This window comes from Equus przewalskii, chromosome 9, assembly GCF_037783145.1.
Source record: "Equus przewalskii isolate Varuska chromosome 9, EquPr2, whole genome shotgun sequence".
In the NCBI taxonomy this organism is placed as follows: Eukaryota; Metazoa; Chordata; class Mammalia; order Perissodactyla; family Equidae; genus Equus; species Equus przewalskii.
In genome coordinates, this window is record NC_091839.1 from 9,612,842 (window position 1) to 9,629,843 (window position 17,002).

At 54.8% G+C, this 17,002-nt stretch overlaps 1 protein-coding gene across 4 annotated transcripts in view; it reads left to right on the forward strand.

The window, feature by feature from the left end:
* Window positions 1-17,002, forward strand: part of RYR1 (ryanodine receptor 1) — a 105,779-nt gene that overhangs the window by 26,652 nt on the left and 62,125 nt on the right. For all 4 annotated transcript variants that reach the window (XM_070632710.1, XM_070632712.1, XM_070632711.1 and 1 more), the window contains exons 28-42: window positions 1,728-2,122; window positions 2,278-2,410; window positions 3,217-3,377; window positions 3,819-3,984; window positions 6,332-6,418; window positions 6,581-6,807; window positions 8,054-8,666; window positions 10,247-10,519; window positions 10,865-11,065; window positions 11,413-11,524; window positions 12,601-12,747; window positions 14,242-14,515; window positions 15,277-15,391; window positions 15,473-15,605; window positions 15,992-16,086. In XM_070632710.1, coding sequence (XP_070488811.1) covers window positions 1,728-2,122; window positions 2,278-2,410; window positions 3,217-3,377; window positions 3,819-3,984; window positions 6,332-6,418; window positions 6,581-6,807; window positions 8,054-8,666; window positions 10,247-10,519; window positions 10,865-11,065; window positions 11,413-11,524; window positions 12,601-12,747; window positions 14,242-14,515; window positions 15,277-15,391; window positions 15,473-15,605; window positions 15,992-16,086 — 3,132 coding nt within the window. The remainder of the gene's footprint in view (window positions 1-1,727; window positions 2,123-2,277; window positions 2,411-3,216; window positions 3,378-3,818; window positions 3,985-6,331; window positions 6,419-6,580; window positions 6,808-8,053; window positions 8,667-10,246; window positions 10,520-10,864; window positions 11,066-11,412; window positions 11,525-12,600; window positions 12,748-14,241; window positions 14,516-15,276; window positions 15,392-15,472; window positions 15,606-15,991; window positions 16,087-17,002) is intronic.

Consider the following 17,002-nt stretch of genomic DNA (forward strand, 5'->3'; position numbering starts at 1 on the left):
GAACAGGTAAAAATGGAAGGGTTTTAAGCAGGGAGATGTCCAGTTCAGCTTTGAGTTTTGGACGGTCCCTCTGGACACTGGATTGTAGGAGGTGAGAGTGGAGGCAGACAGACCAGGGAGGTGGCTGGGGAGGGAGAGGACGGCAGAGCAGACACGAACCTCCGAGTCCATCCCACAGTCAGATGGCGTCCTCAACCCAAAGAACGGAATGCCAGACAGCAGTGGGAAGGCAGAAACGGACCTACACACAACCACGCGGATGAATCTCACAGACCCAGTGTTGAGTAAAAGAAGCCAGACCCAAAAGAGCATGTCCTGTGGGAAGCCATTCATAGAAAGTTCAAGAACAGGCAAAGCAAATCGATGGTGTGATAAATCAGGAGGTGTTACCGTGAAAGAATAACTCAGGGACATTTGGTCACTTTGCACACAGTCACAGGAGGGAGTCGGTCAGTAGACCGTGGTCAAGGAGCAGGGGCACGCAGTGCCTCCTCGATAAGAGAGGAGGGAGAAGGGAGAGGACAAGGCCCTGAGGACAGTCTGGGAACAGCCAATCTTGGTGGCACAGTTTTGGGGTGAATTCATTGGCTCGAGAGGAGCGCAGAGGTCTGTCTTGACAATGGGTCACTGAGGAGGGGAGTCAAAGCAAGCGAACCACTCCAGTTGTTTCTGGAGTCTCCAGAAAACTTTTGAGAGTCCGTCTTTGCAGTGCACAGGCCAGGCATCTGTCCCTCTGTCAGCCCGTGTCCCGTATTTAGGCCAGGTCGGTGCATTTCTGTGTCAGAATCTTCACTGGCTTTGAGAGGGTATTGACTAAGTGGGCACCGAGGGGCCCCTGGGGGGCTTGGTTGTGCTCTGTATCTCCATCTGGGTGCTGAGCACACGGGCGTGTTCACTCTGAAAACTCAGCAAGCTGTGCCCTTAGGATGTGTGCGTTTTTCTGAGCATTGTATTTCCACAAGTTTAACAAAAATTCATCTGGGAGCCTTTACAAAACTCTGACCCTTATGGGCTGCTCTTTCCGAGAAATCTTCCCGAGAGGCCAGGAGGGCAGGGCCTTTGTGCTGTTCACTGATGCACCTGGAACAGGGCCTGGCACACAGTAGTGCTCAGTGCCTATCTGTGGAATGGGTGGACAGGTGGATGGACGGGTGGATGGAGGGGTGGATGGACAGGTGGATAGACAGTAGATGGACTGATGGATGGAGAGGTGGATGGACGGGTGGATGGAGTGGTGGATGAACGAGTGGATGGACGGGTGGGTGGACTGGTGAATGGGTGGGTGGATGGAGGGGTGGATGGACGGGTGCATGGACGGGTGCATGGAGGGGTGGATGGAGAGGTGGATGGAGGGGTGGATGGATGGGTGCATGGAGGGGTGGATGGACGGGTGGATGGACGGGTGGACGGAGAGGTGGATGGAGGGGTGGATTACTTAGTGTGGAGTGAGGACTGTGCACAGGTAGGTTTTGAAAGCTTCCCAAGCGATGCCAGTGCCTGACCAGGGCTGTCACTGCACAAGGTGCCCAGACAAAGGTTGACAGAGGGCTGAACGCACCCCACAGCCAAGCTGTGTGCCCCACGTGAGCTCCTCTGCTCAGAGGAGTGAGTCTCTGGCTAATTCTCACGCAGGTGCTCTAGGGACTAATGGTGGCTCTGTGTGTAACAAGTTTTAGGACCAATGGTCTAGGCTGCTTGCCTGGCTCAGTGCACCCTGTACCCCCCAGGTGGCTCGTGTGGACGGCACCGTGGACACGCCCCCCTGCCTGCGCCTGACCCACCGCACCTGGGGCTCCCAGAACAGTCTAGTGGAGATGCTCTTTCTCCGGCTGAGCCTTCCAGTCCAGTTCCACCAGCACTTCCGCTGCACCGCAGGGGCCACCCCCCTGGCACCCCCTGGCCTGCAGCCCCCCGCGGAGGACGAGGCCCGGGCAGCGGAACCTGACCCTGACTATGAAAACCTGCGCCGCTCAGCTGGGCGCTGGGGCGAGGCTGAGGTGGGCAAAGAGGGAAATGCCAAGGAGGGGGCACCGGGGGCCACGCCCCAGGCTGTCGTGGAGGCCCAGCCCGCCAGGGTGGAGAATGAGAAGGATGCCACCACAGAGAAGAACAAGAAGAGAGGGTGAGTCAAGGGTGGGGCGGGGGGGTTGGGATTTGGAAGTGATGGAAATTTTTTGGTTATGACAGTTTTGGGGGGAGGTGCTCGTGTGGGGGGCAGGGTTGGGGGGCTGGGCTTGAGAGCTGGTTCTCATGGCAGCCGCTCCTTCTCACCACCAGGTTCCTGTTCAAGGCCAAGAAGGCCGCCATGATGACCCAGCCACCAGCCACCCCTACTCTGCCCCGGCTCCCTCACGAGGTGGTGCCCACCAACGACCGTGACGACCCTGAGATCATCCTCAACACGACCACGGTGTGAACCGGGGGCCTTCAACTCTGGGGACTCCACAGATTTCCAAATTTCATGCTGCAATTCCCAGGAACCACCTAAACCTGGAGACACCCCACTATACACTGGAGACCACAAAATACAGACTCCTAATTCCATAGAGCCAGGGACCTAAAAATTGCAGGGAACACAGTGAAGCTATGAGGAACACTGTTATAACTCCCAAAATCCAAGGGTTAAACCGATATGGACTCAGCACCCCAATATTTGGGTTCACCCATACAAACTCGGTACCCCCAAATTCAATGGTTATTCTCGTATATTCCTAGGAACCAGAATTTACAATTATTCCAATATAGTCTTGGGATTCCCCAAAGCTGGAATATTTTCTGAGACAAACAGCCCAGTGGTTAGGACCCTGGGCTGCCTGGGTGCCCCTTGGGTAAGTCGCCTGGCCGCTCTGGGCCTTCTTTCTGTGGAAGCTCTATGGTTTCCCCATCAGTAAAATGGGGATGAAAATTGTACCCACCTGCTGGTGATCGTAAGGTCTGAGTTAATTTGTGAGCTATTATTTATTTATAACTTTGCTGTAACCTGGGGAGGACCTAAATTTGGGGGTATCACAAAATAGTCCTGAAGGATTCCTGAATCTAGAAATACATCAGTAGACACAAAAACAGCAGGACATAGAGCCAGGGGGTCCCCAATCCGGCAACTTCTTGTTAAACTGCCAGAGGACACAGAATCCAGAGAGACCAACTTAGGGTGCCAGGGAAGCCCTGCGTCACCAGCCTTCCAGACTGACCACAGGTCCCCCTTTGCCTCTCCAGTACTATTACTCCGTGAGGGTCTTCGCTGGCCAGGAGCCCAGCTGCGTGTGGGTGGGCTGGGTCACCCCCGACTACCACCAGCACGACATGAACTTCGACCTCAGCAAAGTCCGGGCAGTGACGGTGACCATGGGGGACGAACAAGGCAACGTCCACAGCAGGTACCGGCGAGGGGTGGGGACTGCGGAGGTGGGAGTTCAGCGCTGGGCCCCTGCTCACAAGCTCCCCTCCTCCTCTCCTCTTCCTGTTTCTCTTCTGCTAACGGCTCCTGGTCTAATGGCTCCTCCTCTTTTCCCATTTCTTCTTTTCCATTTTCTCCTCCTTTTCCATCTTGCCCTCCTCTTTCTACGCTACCTCCTTTGTCTGTTGTGTCTTCCTGCTCCCCCTCCTTCTCCTCCTTCCAGAAACCCCCCACCAGCTTCTAAGAATTCTGGCTCCGAGGGGCTCAGGGTCTGGGGTGAGGGGTGTCAGTGCTCAGGTCTGCAGGTGGTGGGTGCTTGCGGATGGGGTCTGAGGTCATGGTATTCTGGGAGCTCGGGAGGGTCCAGGTCCCGAGCTCCTCAGCTGAGGATCGGTGCAGGGACCACTCATGTCTCCTCCAGCCTCAAGTGCAGCAACTGCTACATGGTGTGGGGCGGAGACTTCGTGAGCCCCGGGCAGCAGGGCCGGATCAGCCACACGGACCTTATCATCGGCTGCCTGGTAGACTTGGCCACTGGCCTAATGACCTTTACGGCTAATGGCAAAGAGAGCAACACCTTTTTCCAGGTGAGCCCAGCCCTCAGCAACTTAGCAATAGCATCTTCACGTCCCAGCATCCCGGATAACCCTTCCAGACACCCCGCAGGCCAGACCCCAGAGAATCAGCTCCTAGTCTGTCCTCAGGACTGGCCAGAGCTGGGAGGCCCCCGGGGGACCACCTAGTTGAACCATCCATTGAACAGAAGCCCAGAAAGAAGGAGACAGAACACAGCCTTGACCTTCGAGAGAGGTCCGTGTTCCCTCTTAGGCCGGGGGACACCAGTTGCCACCTTTTCACCAATCAGGGGACACCCCAGGATGCACGAGAATCCTCAGGTGGTCTTCTCCTTTTCAACATTTTATTGTGGAAGATTTCAAGCACACAGCAAAAGTAAAGGACCTGTACAGTGAACGCCTACATACCCAGTACCGAAAATCCACCGTCTGTGTTTTACTGCCCTGGCTTTATCACATATTTATCTGCCTATCCATCATTAACCCGTCTAACGTGGATTCTGTAAGACTTTATTTTAAATGGAGAATTTCAAAAGTAGACAACAATAGAATAGCAAGATGAACCTCCACATCCCCAGTACACAGCGTCCACTCTCAGCCAGTCTGCTTTCATCTTCACCCCACACACCCTCACCCCACACACCTTCACCCCACAGCCACCTCCACCCCCACACCCACCCTCACCCCACAGCCACCTCCACCCCCACACACACCCTCACCCCACACCCACCCTCACCCCACACCCACCTCCACCCCCACACCCACCCTCACCCCACACCCACCTCCACCCCCATCCCCCACCCTCACCCCCACCCACTCACCCCACCACCCTCACCCCACAGCCACCTCCACCCCCACACACACCCTCACCCCCACCCACCCTCACCCCACACACCTCCACCCCCACACACACCCTCACCCCACCCACCCACCTCCACCCCCACAGCCACCCTCACCCCCACACACACCCTCACCCCCACACCCACCCTCACCCCACACCCACCTCCACCCCCACCCTCACCGCACACCCACCTCCACCCCCATCCCCCACCCTCACCCCCACACCCACCCTCACCCCCACCCTCACCCCACACCCACCTCCACCCCCATCCCCCACCCTCACCCCTCCACACACCCTCACCCCCACAACCACCCTCACCTCACACCCACCCTCACCCCCACAGCCACCCTCACCCCACACCCACCCTCACCTCCACCCCCACCCTCACCCCCACACCGACCCTCAGCCCCACACACACCCTCACCTCCACCCCCACCCTCACTGCACACCCACCCTCACCCCACAGTCACCTTCACCCCCACAGCCACTGGGAGATCTTGATGGAAATCCCAGACTTCATATGGTTTCATCTCTTTTGGTATGTAGCTCTAAAAGATAAGGATTCTTTTACAAACTATAACCACAATACCACTATCACCTAAAAAAGTTCCAGCGATTCCCCAGTATCATCCATATTCCCCAAAATATCCAGTCCATGCTCAGATTTCTCTGGTCGTCTCAAAAACGTCTTTTTGCTCTCTATTTGTTTGAATTGGAATCTAATAAGGTCATATAGTTTAGTTGGTTGCTGGGACCCTCGAGTCTCTTTTCAGGTGTAGATTTCCCTTCCAGCTCTTTCTTTTTCTTTGAAATATATTTGTTGAAGAAGCTGGGCTGTCTGTTCTGTAGAGCTTTGCTCTTCACAGGGTGGTCTCGTGGACCAGCAGGATCTGAGTCCCCTGGGAGCTCCTTAGACAAGCAGACTCTCAGGTCCCTCCTCAGACCCGCCCGATTAGAATCTGAATTTTAACAAATCCCCGGGAATTTGTGGGCACACTACGTCGGAACAGTGCTGGCCTGGTTTCCCACCGTCAGGATCTGGCCAATGCAGCCCTGCAGTGTCCCTTTACCATTTTCCTCTGTTCCCTGTATTTCCTATAAACTGAGAGACGGGTCCAGAGGTGCGATTAGACTCAGGTTCGGCAAGACTGCCTCACAGATGCTGGTATTTGTGGTGGTGGAGCCTGGGTGGGTCCCCCTGTGAAGGTCGGAGGGGCTGGAGGGAAGGGGCAGGCAGAGGACGCTGTCTGGATTTTGAAGAAGGAGTACGTTTGGAGAGAAACGGGAATGGCATTTGTGGTGGGGGTATGAGGTGCGCAAAGATACGGATGTCAGGGTGCCCTGGGGGAGCTGGACGAGGTTGGCCTGGCTGGATCGGAGGGGCTCACTGTGGGCCCCCCAGTGCCTGAGTCTGGATCTGCAGACACTAGGAGGATCAGGAGGGGCAATGGGCCCCAGAGTTTGGGTTCTAGAGTCAACACCTCCTCCAGCTCACCCTCCCCACTTCTCCTTTGCCAGGTGGAACCCAACACAAAGCTGTTTCCTGCCGTCTTTGTCCTGCCCACCCACCAGAATGTCATCCAGTTTGAGCTGGGGAAGCAGAAAGTAAGAGTGCAGTGGTCGGGCAGGCCAGGGAGGGAGGGGTGGGCGGTCAGGCTGGCAGAGCGGCTGAAGGGGAGGGGGCGACCAGGGAGGCCTTCCTGGAAGCAGGGTGGCAGGATGCAGCGGGCTGGGAATCCTGACCCGTGCGCCCCTCCATGCCCCCAGAACATCATGCCACTGTCAGCCGCCATGTTTCTGAGCGAGCGCAAGAACCCGGCCCCGCAGTGCCCGCCACGGCTCGAGGTACAGATGCTGATGCCCGTCTCGTGGAGCCGCATGCCCAACCACTTCCTGCAGGTGGAGACGCGGCGGGCCGGCGAGCGGCTCGGCTGGGCCGTGCAGTGCCGGGAGCCGCTGACCATGATGGCCCTGCACATCCCCGAGGAGAACCGGTGAGGGCCAGCCCAGTGCGCAGGGGTGGGGCAGGTACTGCAAGCCCTCTGGGGTCTGGATCCAACTCAATGACCCCTCCCACTACCCTGGGATTCCAGACAACATCCCAAGAGGCCCTGGACCTACCTTACTATCCCCCAATAATACCCCTGGGGGCTCTAAATCCATCTTAGCGGCCCAGATCCACCTCAGTGGATCACAGACCCATCTCAGGGAAACCACACTCAGCCCAGGGGCCCCAGATAACACCCCAGGGAACTCCGGACAGCACCCCAGGGCTCCAGACCCACCCCACGGGGCTCCACTCATCTCAGGGAGCCCAGATCCACATCAAGGAGCCCACACAATACCCCATGGACCTCAAGTGCACCTCAGAGGGTCTTGGCCATTGTTGGAGAGGGCTCGATACATCCCAGGTCTCTCGGGCATATGCAGGGAGATTTTAGATGCATCCATGGAGATCTCGAACCCCCTCCAGGGGACCCAGACACACCCAGGGCTAGAGATGTGCTCACATGGATGGCAAGAATGCTCTCAAGCACTCTGATCATGGCCAGGGGTCCCAGATGCACCCACACGGCTTCCAACATGCCTCATCTTTCCTTCATTCATTCATTCCATAAATAGGTCTGAGCTCCTCCTGTGGGACCGGCGGCATTCTAGGCTGGGGACACCAAGCCCTTGTGAATGCACATTCTAGTAATGCTCACGTGTAACTTAGGGGCTCAGACCTGCCCGAGGGGGCTCAGACCCATCCCCAGACACACCCATTTGTTTATTTATTCATTCAACAAATACTTATTGAGCGCTCACTATCTGCTAGGTTCTGTTTAGGTGTTGGGAATATAACAAAACAAAACTCCAAACAGGCAAAAACGTCCTGCCCTGTGCAGTTTACATTCCAGCACTGCTCAGACATAAGCAGGGGACTCAGACCTGCCAGAGGGGGTTCAGACCCAACCTGGGGATCCCAGATACACCTCAGGGTCACCAGATCTTCTCTGTGGACTCTCAGGTACTCCAGAGTCCCAGACCATCCCACGATCCCAGATGTATCCGAGGGGGCCCCCAGACCCCTTAGGGACTTCCAGAACCACTCTAAGACTCCTAGACCCAGGGGAACACTGGGATTCCCTGCTGGAGCCACCACACTCACTAAGCACCTCTTTACCTCTCCGTGGTCTGTGTCTGTCTCCCATCTCCTCTGCCCGCTGTGTTCCTGTCTGTGGCCCGTCTCCGCCGCAGGTGCATGGACATCCTGGAGCTGTCGGAGCGCCTGGACCTGCAGCGGTTCCACTCCCACACCCTCTGCCTCTACCGCGCTGTGTGCGCCCTGGGCAACAACCGCGTGGCGCATGCTCTGTGCAGCCACGTGGACCAGGCGCAGCTGCTGCACGCCCTGGAGGACGCGCACCTGCCCGGCCCCCTGCGTGCGGGCTACTACGACCTCCTCATCAGCATCCACCTCGAAAGTGCCTGCCGCAGCCGCCGCTCCATGCTCTCTGAGTACATCGTGCCGCTCACGGAGGAGACACGCGCCATCACGCTCTTCCCGCCCGGAAGAAAGGCGGATAACGGCCCCCGCCACTATGGCCTGCCTGGCGTCGGCGTCACCACCTCGCTGCGGCCTCCGCACCATTTCTCAGCCCCCTGTTTCGTGGCTGCCCTGCCAGCTTCCGGGTTGGCAGACGCCCCGGCCCGCCTCAGCCCCAGCATCCCTCTGGAGGCCCTGCGGGACAAAGCACTGAGAATGCTGGGGGAGGCCGTGCGAGACGGTGGGCAGCACGCACGCGACCCTGTCGGGGGCTCTGTGGAGTTCCAGTTTGTGCCCGTGCTCAAGCTTGTGTCCACCCTGCTGGTAATGGCTTCCTCCTGCTTCCCTCTGTCCCATTCTTCTTCCACATGCCAAATAATCCATCCATACATACATCGACCCCCCTCCCATTTCTACATCCAACCACCCATTCATCTCTCCATCCACACATCCTTCACCTTTCAGTTTATCCTCCTATCATTTACTCATCCTTCATCCACTTTTCCTTCCATCCATTCATCTGTCATCTATTCATGTGTTTATTAAGCTCTTATTCCTTCTTTCCATTCATCCATCCAAGCAACCATCATTGATCCACCTATCCGTCCATCCATCCTCCACCTTTCCATCCATCCCTTTATTCAAACATAACCCTGTCTTTCCATCTGCAAGTCCATCCATCTATTTATGCTTCCATTCTCCACCCACATATCCATCCATTCATCCATATGTGTATCCGTCTATCCAACTTTCAATCTAATTGTCCATCCAGCCTTCCATTCACTCATACATCAGTCCATCCACCATTCCATCTATTCATCTACCCACCTATCCATTTACTTATTAATCTACCTTTTCTTTCATACATTCAATCATCCTCCTCCTCCCACCTGTGCACCCATCCATCCATCCATCCATACATCTACCCTCCACAGATCCACCGTTCTTTCATCTTCCACCTACCTGTCGATCTATCCAGGCACCTCTTTATCCATACGTGTGCACACGCATCCCCCTACCCACGGTCCATCCAGTCATCTACATGCATTCATCCACCCACCCATCCGCCCATTCTCCGTCCTTCTATCCATCCTTTACTTCATGTGCCCTTTCATTCATATGTCCATCTAATAATAACTCATCCGTATATCCATCCATCCGACTTTTCATTCACAAACCTAGCACCCATCCATCCATCCCATCCCACCCCATGGCTATTTATTTACCCATTTGTCTATTTACCCATCCACTCATTTACTTGCTCATGCATCTATCAAACCATCCATCCACCTACCCACCTATCCATACATCATTTATCCTCTGTCACCGTCCACTCACCATCCCTTCCTCCACCTTGACCTTCACTTCTCCGTTATCCACCCTTCCATCCATCTCCCCTTCAAACCTCTACTATTCTATCTATAAATTCATCAAGCCAGCCACCCAGTCCTCCTCCCATTCATCCATCTCTCTCTTTCCCCACTCCTCTTCCCTTTCATCAACCTGTTTCCCTCCCACCTGTTAGCATCTTCATTATGTTACTGAGAGCTGGCATGTGCTGGGGGCTACGAGGGCCTCCAGCGGGCATAGGGTGTGTCCTGTTCCAGAGTCACATGCGCTCAACCTTAGGAGAAAAGATACTTACTTATGTAGGGAGAGGCACTCATGTTTGGTTATGTGGTCGGGCCATGTGGGTGGGACACAGGGTGCGGATCTGGGGGGATCTCAAGGAGGATGGATGGCAGGGCGGGAGGATGCCCTTCCTGCACGTGGGAGGAATCATATACAGCCAATGCAGGAGTGAATCTGGCGTGTGCAGGAGAAGCAGGTCCGGGAAGTGAGGTTAGGACTTCATTAGGGAGGCTCTGCAGGCCACAGTGAAGGACACAGGCTTTGTCCTGTAGGTCATGGGCATCTTTGGCGATGAGGATGTGAAACAAATATTGAAGATGATTGAGCCTGAAGTATTCACTGAGGAGGAAGAGGAAGAGGAGGAGGAGGAGGAAGAAGATGAGGAGGAAGAAGATGAGGAGGAGAAGGAGGAGGATGAGGAGGAAGAGGCACAGGAGAAAGAAGATGAAGAAAAAGAGGAAGAGGAACCAGCAGAAGGGGAAAAAGGAGAAAGCTTGGAGGAGGGACTGCTCCAGATGAAGCTGCCGGAGTCTGTGAAGTTACAGGTGGGCTGGTTCTTCCCGCTTGTCAGCCTCCATCCATCTGGGCTGGGAGGCACAGGGTCTGGTGAGGCATGAGTCTGGACTCTGTCCTGAGGCCATGGAGAGCTGTGCGGAAGTGCGTAAAGCAGTGGGGTGCTGCTGGCTTGGAATGATCTCTCTGGTTTCCAAGTGGAAAGTGAATTGGAGGTATGAGGCCATGGGGAAGTCTGGCTTAAGGGTCCAGGCAGGAGACAATGGTGGCTGGACTGGGGCAGAGCCATGGAGAGGGGAGAGAAAGCAAGAAAAGTTTCATGGAGGTCCTGATGGTCTCACCACCATCCCTCCTACTACATGGCTGTCCTCCCACAGATGTGCCACCTGCTGGAGTATTTCTGTGACCAAGAGCTTCAGCACCGTGTGGAGTCCCTGGCAGCCTTTGCAGAGCGCTATGTGGACAGGCTCCAGGCCAACCAGCGGGACCGCTACGGCCTCCTCATGAAAGCCTTCACCATGTCTGCAGCTGAGACCGCCCGGCGTACTCGCGAGTTCCGCTCGCCACCCCAGGAGCAGGTCCTCTGACCCCTGATCCCGGCTGGCCTTAGTGTCTAAACCCCAACCTCAGCCCCTCCCCTACTCTCATCACTAATGGTACTCGACCTCTGAACCTGTGCTTGGTCTCTGACCCTATTGATAGACTTACCTCTCACTCTCCTAACACTCTGGACCAAACCGACCTCTGAGTCACCTCAGACTGTCCCTGGCCCCTTCAAACCTCTAGTCTCCCAGATATTCTTCACTAACTCACACTTTGACTCATAACCTTAGACAGGGAGTCACAACTGGATCTTTGATCCTTGACCTCAGAGTTCCTGCTCTGAGGTCTCTGACCCTCATCCTAACCTTGATCCTTCTCCTAGATCAACATGCTATTGCACTTCAAAGATGAGGAGGATGAGGAAGATTGTCCTCTCCCTGAAGACATTCGACAGGATTTGCTCGAATTTCATCAAGACCTGCTGGCACACTGTGGTAAGGAGAGGGGATCAGGGAACCATCCTCCCAAACCTTCTCTTTAGACGTCTCCTGAAGTTTCCCTCAGATTTCCTAATCTTAAACATCTACAGTAGTGGTGCTGTGTAACTGTTGGTTGGTTGAATGAATGGATGTATTAGTGAACAAATAGATGAGGAATAGAAGGATATGTTCATATGGGTATTTGGGTGGATGTATACATGGATGGATGGCTATAGGCAGATGGATGAGGGTGGAGGGATGCATGGCTGGAGGGATGGATGGATGACCTCCATTGTTTCTGATGTCAGCTAATAATCTTACTGAGATTCCCTTATGATGTGTTATTTTCCTCTGGCTGGCTTTCAAGATTTTCTCTTTGCCTTTGCCATTAAGTATGATGTGTCTAGAAGTGTAGCTCTTTGAATTTAACCTGCCGGGATTTTGCTGACTTTCTTGGATGTGCAGATCAATATTTTTCATAAAATTTGGGACTTTTTGGCCATATTTCTCCAAATATTTTTTTCTGCCCCTTTCTTGTGTCTCCTTCTGGGACTCCCATTATGCATATATTGGTATATTTGATTGTGTCCCACTGGTCTCTGAGGCTCTGTTAGTCTTTCTTTATTCTTTTATTTTTCTGTTCTTCAGATTGGATAGTCTTTATTCTCCTACCTTCAAGTTCACTGATTCTTTCTCCTACCAGCTCAAATAGGCTGTTGTACCCCTCTAGTGATTTTTAAATTTCTGTTGTTTTACTTTTCACCTCCAGATTTCCATATGGTTATTTTTATATTATCTACTTCTCTATTAATATTCTCCATTTGATAAGTCATTGTCATCATACTGCTCTTTAATATTTTAGACATGGTTTCATTTAGTTCTTTGAACCTGTTTATAGTAGCCGATTTAAAAGACAAATGCTTCAAAGAATGATTAAATGAACGAACATATGAACATGTAAAGAAATAAATGAAAACCCCCATGAATGAGAAATGAATACACAAACAGATGAATGAATAAGACGTGAATGCTTGAGCAGACGAATGAGCAAATGGATGAATGACACTCCCTCCCGTCTTGATCACCTCCAGGAATTCAGCTGGAGGGCGAGGAGGAGGAACCGGAGGAAGAGGCCACCCTGAGTAGCCGCCTGATGAGCCTGTTGGAGAAAGTGCGGCTGGTGAAGAAGAAGAAAGAGAAGCCTGAGGATGAGCCGCCCGCAGAGGAGAGCAAACCCCGTGAGGACTGGGACCACCAGGAGGGGGCTGGGGCGGGGTGGGCAGCCCTGTGCTTGGGGAGCCGCGTGCATGAGGAGTAGGGCAAGGAGGGGTATATGGGTATTAATGAGAGAGGAGGAGTGGAGGGCGGGGTGAGAGATGAGGCAGGTGGGAGGTGTGGCCCAAATGTGGGGGCTGCACTGTACGTGTGTTGCACCAGGATAGCATGGGTAGCCCTCCAGCCCAGAGACATACACCCAACCTTGGGATGGTGGCAACTCCTTTACCTTCGTGGTTTCCATGTCCTTGTGGCTCTTGTTTGTTTTTCTTTTCTTTCTTGGTGAGACAATTACTGTGCTGAGGCATTAGAAACCCAGTTATGATAAATGTTGGTCCAGTGGATCACTGTGCAAACTATATATCAGCTCCATCTAACAAGGACAGAGTCCCTGACGTTGGTACAGGGTTTATTCTGCAAGATTCAGGAAACTTTTATTGGGCCAACTCCAGGCCAGGCACTGTTGGCAGGGCTGGGGAGTACAGTAGGGGAAGAGTCAAAGTCCGTGCCCTCGAGGAGTTTAGACTATTACAACAGACATAAATATACACATATCATAATGTCAGGTGGCCACGGGTGCTGAGAAGAAAAATAAAACTGAGTGAGAGGGACAAAGACAGCGGGGTGGGAGCTGGGGAGTGAGGTGTGCAAAGATCTGGGGAAGGATGATTGGTTCAGAGGGAACAGCCAGTGCAAAGGCCCTGAGTCAGGGACATGCTTGACATGCTTAGAGGCCCATGTGGCTGGAGCAGAGAGGATAAGGGGGAGAGGAGCAGGAGATGAGGTCAGAGGGGACAGGGCCGGATTGTGTAGGGCTGCTGGAAGGAAGGTAGGATTAACATATTGCCAGTCATGAAGTGACACCATCATTCAATGCCAGTGCATGGAGTTTTCTTCTAACACTGAGATACAGGGGACATCTGTCTTCTCTCCCAGAAATCCCGAGAAGGAAAAGGGTTGGGAGAAAAAGAAACAGAGAGCAAAATGGATGTGGGACATGGGAGAGGTGAGTCCCACCGAGATCAGCAGGGAAAATAAATGAGTTGTTTTGACATCATTTTCAGACGACGCCAAAGTCCTCCCAGCTTATCTTTGTGTCTGTCGCCTCTCTTGATGAAATGTTGGTGGCATTTGTACAGAACCAATGGAGCTGGGACTTGTGCTTTCAAAGATGCACAGTGAACTGCTTACAATAGTGCGTTGCTGTTCTGAGTGACACAGTTCCTTCTTCCTCTTGAGACTGGTCGGGGGCCCTGAGGAGTGAGGATGAGGGTGAAGAGAGCAGAGAGTCTTAGGGCAACAGGAGAACATCTGCCCGGATTCGCGCACCCCTGGCAGGTGGAGGATGTGGGCCCTTAGTGACTGAGGAGCCTTCTGGAAAGAGGGGCCCCTTCCGCATGGCTCTGGCTCAAAGCCCTGGCCAGATGGAGGGTTCTGACTCTTGCGTCCCCGTCCAGAGTCCCTACAGGAGCTCGTGTCCCACACGGTGGTGCGTTGGGCGCAAGAGGACTTCGTGCAGAGCCCAGAGCTGGTGCGTGCCATGTTCAGCCTCCTGCACCGGCAGTACGACGGCCTCGGGGAGCTGCTGCGCGCCCTGCCCCGGGCCTACACCATCTCACCGTCCTCCATGGCGGACACCATGAGCCTGCTTGAGTGCCTGGGCCAGATCCGCTCGCTGCTCATCGTGCAGATGGGCCCCCAGGAGGAGAACCTGATGATCCAGAGCATCGGGTGAGCCCCGCCCGCTCCCCTGACTTTGCATGTCCCGGGGAAGAGAGGGGCGCCTTCCCAGCTCCAGCTTGTCCCCCTGGGTCATGTCCCCTGGATACAATGATGTCTCCCTCTCCCACTTCTGCCCCATGCTCAGCGTCATCCCCTCCTCCCCCCTCAGCCAGCCCATCTCCCTGGGTCATGTCCCCTCCTCTTACCACTCCATCCACCCCACGTAACAGCTCCTACTCACCTGCAACTCTTGGCACAAAGTTTACCATCTTTGAGCTTCAGTTTCCTCGTCTCCAAAATGGAGAGAGCACGTCTCCCTCATAGAGTCGTGGTGCGGCCTTAGTGAGCTTGCGCACAGTCGCAGGAGTAATAATAATGGGAATAGTATTGAGCACTCACTCAGTGTCTAGTGTGCCTCATTCATTCACTCAGCAAACTCCAAGCACCTACTGTGTGCCAGGCCCTTTTGAAGCACTTGGGGATTCCATGGGCCACAGGACGAAGGTCTCCTCCCCAGGGGAGCCCACCGTGGGTCCAGGCCTTGGCTTGCTTGTCTGTGAAATAGGGGCAATTATAATCCCCCTCCCAGAGCGGACAGAGAGTGGACGAGTTCAGAGCTGTAAAGGGGCTGGGCCGGGCACAGAGTAAGCTCGATGAGTGTTAACTGTCATCACGTGGAGGCGACAGCTCCCCCAAGGGCTGGGGGCCCTCCCTGGAGTTGGCCCCCCCCTCCCCCCGCCCCTGGTGACGCATGCGCTCTCTGGCTCCAGGAACATCATGAACAACAAGGTCTTCTATCAACACCCGAACCTGATGCGGGCGCTGGGCATGCACGAGACGGTCATGGAGGTGATGGTCAACGTCCTCGGGGGTGGCGAATCCAAGGTAAGGGGCCCAGGGGGCCGGGGGTTCAGGGGCGGGGGCCGCGGAGGGCAGCACTGACCCCCGGCCCCCCTGCCTGCCCAGGAGATCCGCTTCCCCAAGATGGTGACGAGCTGCTGCCGCTTCCTCTGCTACTTCTGTCGCATCAGCCGGCAGAACCAGCGCTCCATGTTCGACCACCTGAGCTACCTGCTGGAGAACAGCGGCATCGGCCTGGGTGAGGACCCTCGTCTCCCTCCTGGCCGTCCATCCAGGCCCACCTCATTCTCTGGGCTCACTCACTCATTCAGTCATTCAACAAACACTCCCTCTCAACCCACTCTGGATCTGGGCCTGTAATGGGCAGTGCTGTGGACACCCAGAGAGCCCTGGATCTGGCCCTTAGGGGCCTCCCAGTGCCGTGGGGAAGACCGACTCATCCCAGACAGCGACAGCCCAGAACAGTCAGGCCAGGGATGGGGAAGCACAGGCCAGAGGAGGCCCCTGACCCAGGCTGGAAAAGGGGTGGTCAGGGAGGGCTTCCTAGAGGAGGTGAGGCAAGCAGGAATGAGACAGGCGGCCGCACACCTCCAAAGAGCATTCTCGTGGCCTCTCGCCCCACAGGCATGCAGGGCTCCACGCCCCTGGATGTGGCGGCTGCCTCCGTCATTGACAACAATGAGCTGGCCCTGGCGCTGCAGGAGCAGGACCTGGAGAAGGTGCAGATGGAGGAGACCAGGCCCCCTGAGGCCCCCCGGGGCCCCTGCTGACTTGGGACCCATTCGGAGGGGCGATTCTGGGTGGTCCAGGACCCGATCAGAAGGGGAACAATTTGCTGGGCAAGAACAGGACTCAGTCACTCATTCACGGGGCTGAGTGCGAATCCACACTCCCCCTCCCCAGCCGCGCGGCCTTGAGGTGCCTCTTGGCCCCTGTGCCCCCGCTTCTGCATGTAGCAGTGAAGGGCCTGGGCTCTGGAGTCCAGTGACTTAGGTCAACAACCCCGGCTCCCTTGCTGTGTGGCCTTGGACAAGTGACTTAACTTCTCCAGGCCTCTGTCTCCTCATCTGTAGAATGAATATCATAATAGAAACCACTTCATAGACTTCTGGGGATTAAATGAGTTAATCCAGGCTGCGTTTATAAAACAATAAGCACTCAATAGCAGTTACCCGCGGTTATGTATTACTTATTTAACCAATATTGATTGAGCACCTGTGGGCATGGGGTGTGACAGTGACTGGGACAGTCAAAAAGCCTTGTCCTTGTGAAGGTGACTAGCTGGGAGGATGGATGATAAGATGATTAAGTAAAATACAGGTGTGTAGCTGGTGACGAGTGTTGAGGAAAAAAGTAAGCAGGAGAGAGAAATATCGTGTCACAGGGTGTCCGAGTTTAGACAAGAGCGGTCAGAGAAAGCCTCATCGGGTGACATCCAGGGAAAGCTCTGAAGGAGGTGAGGGGCCTTATGGACATCGAGGGAAGAGCATTCCAGGCCGGCAACAGCCAGTGCAAAGGCCCTGAGGCAGGAATGAACCTCATGAGTTTGAGAAACAGCAAAGTGTGGTTGGAGCCAAGGAAGGGAGGGGTGAGCAGAGGGAGGTGAGGGCAGGGAGGTGACAGGGCAGATTGTGT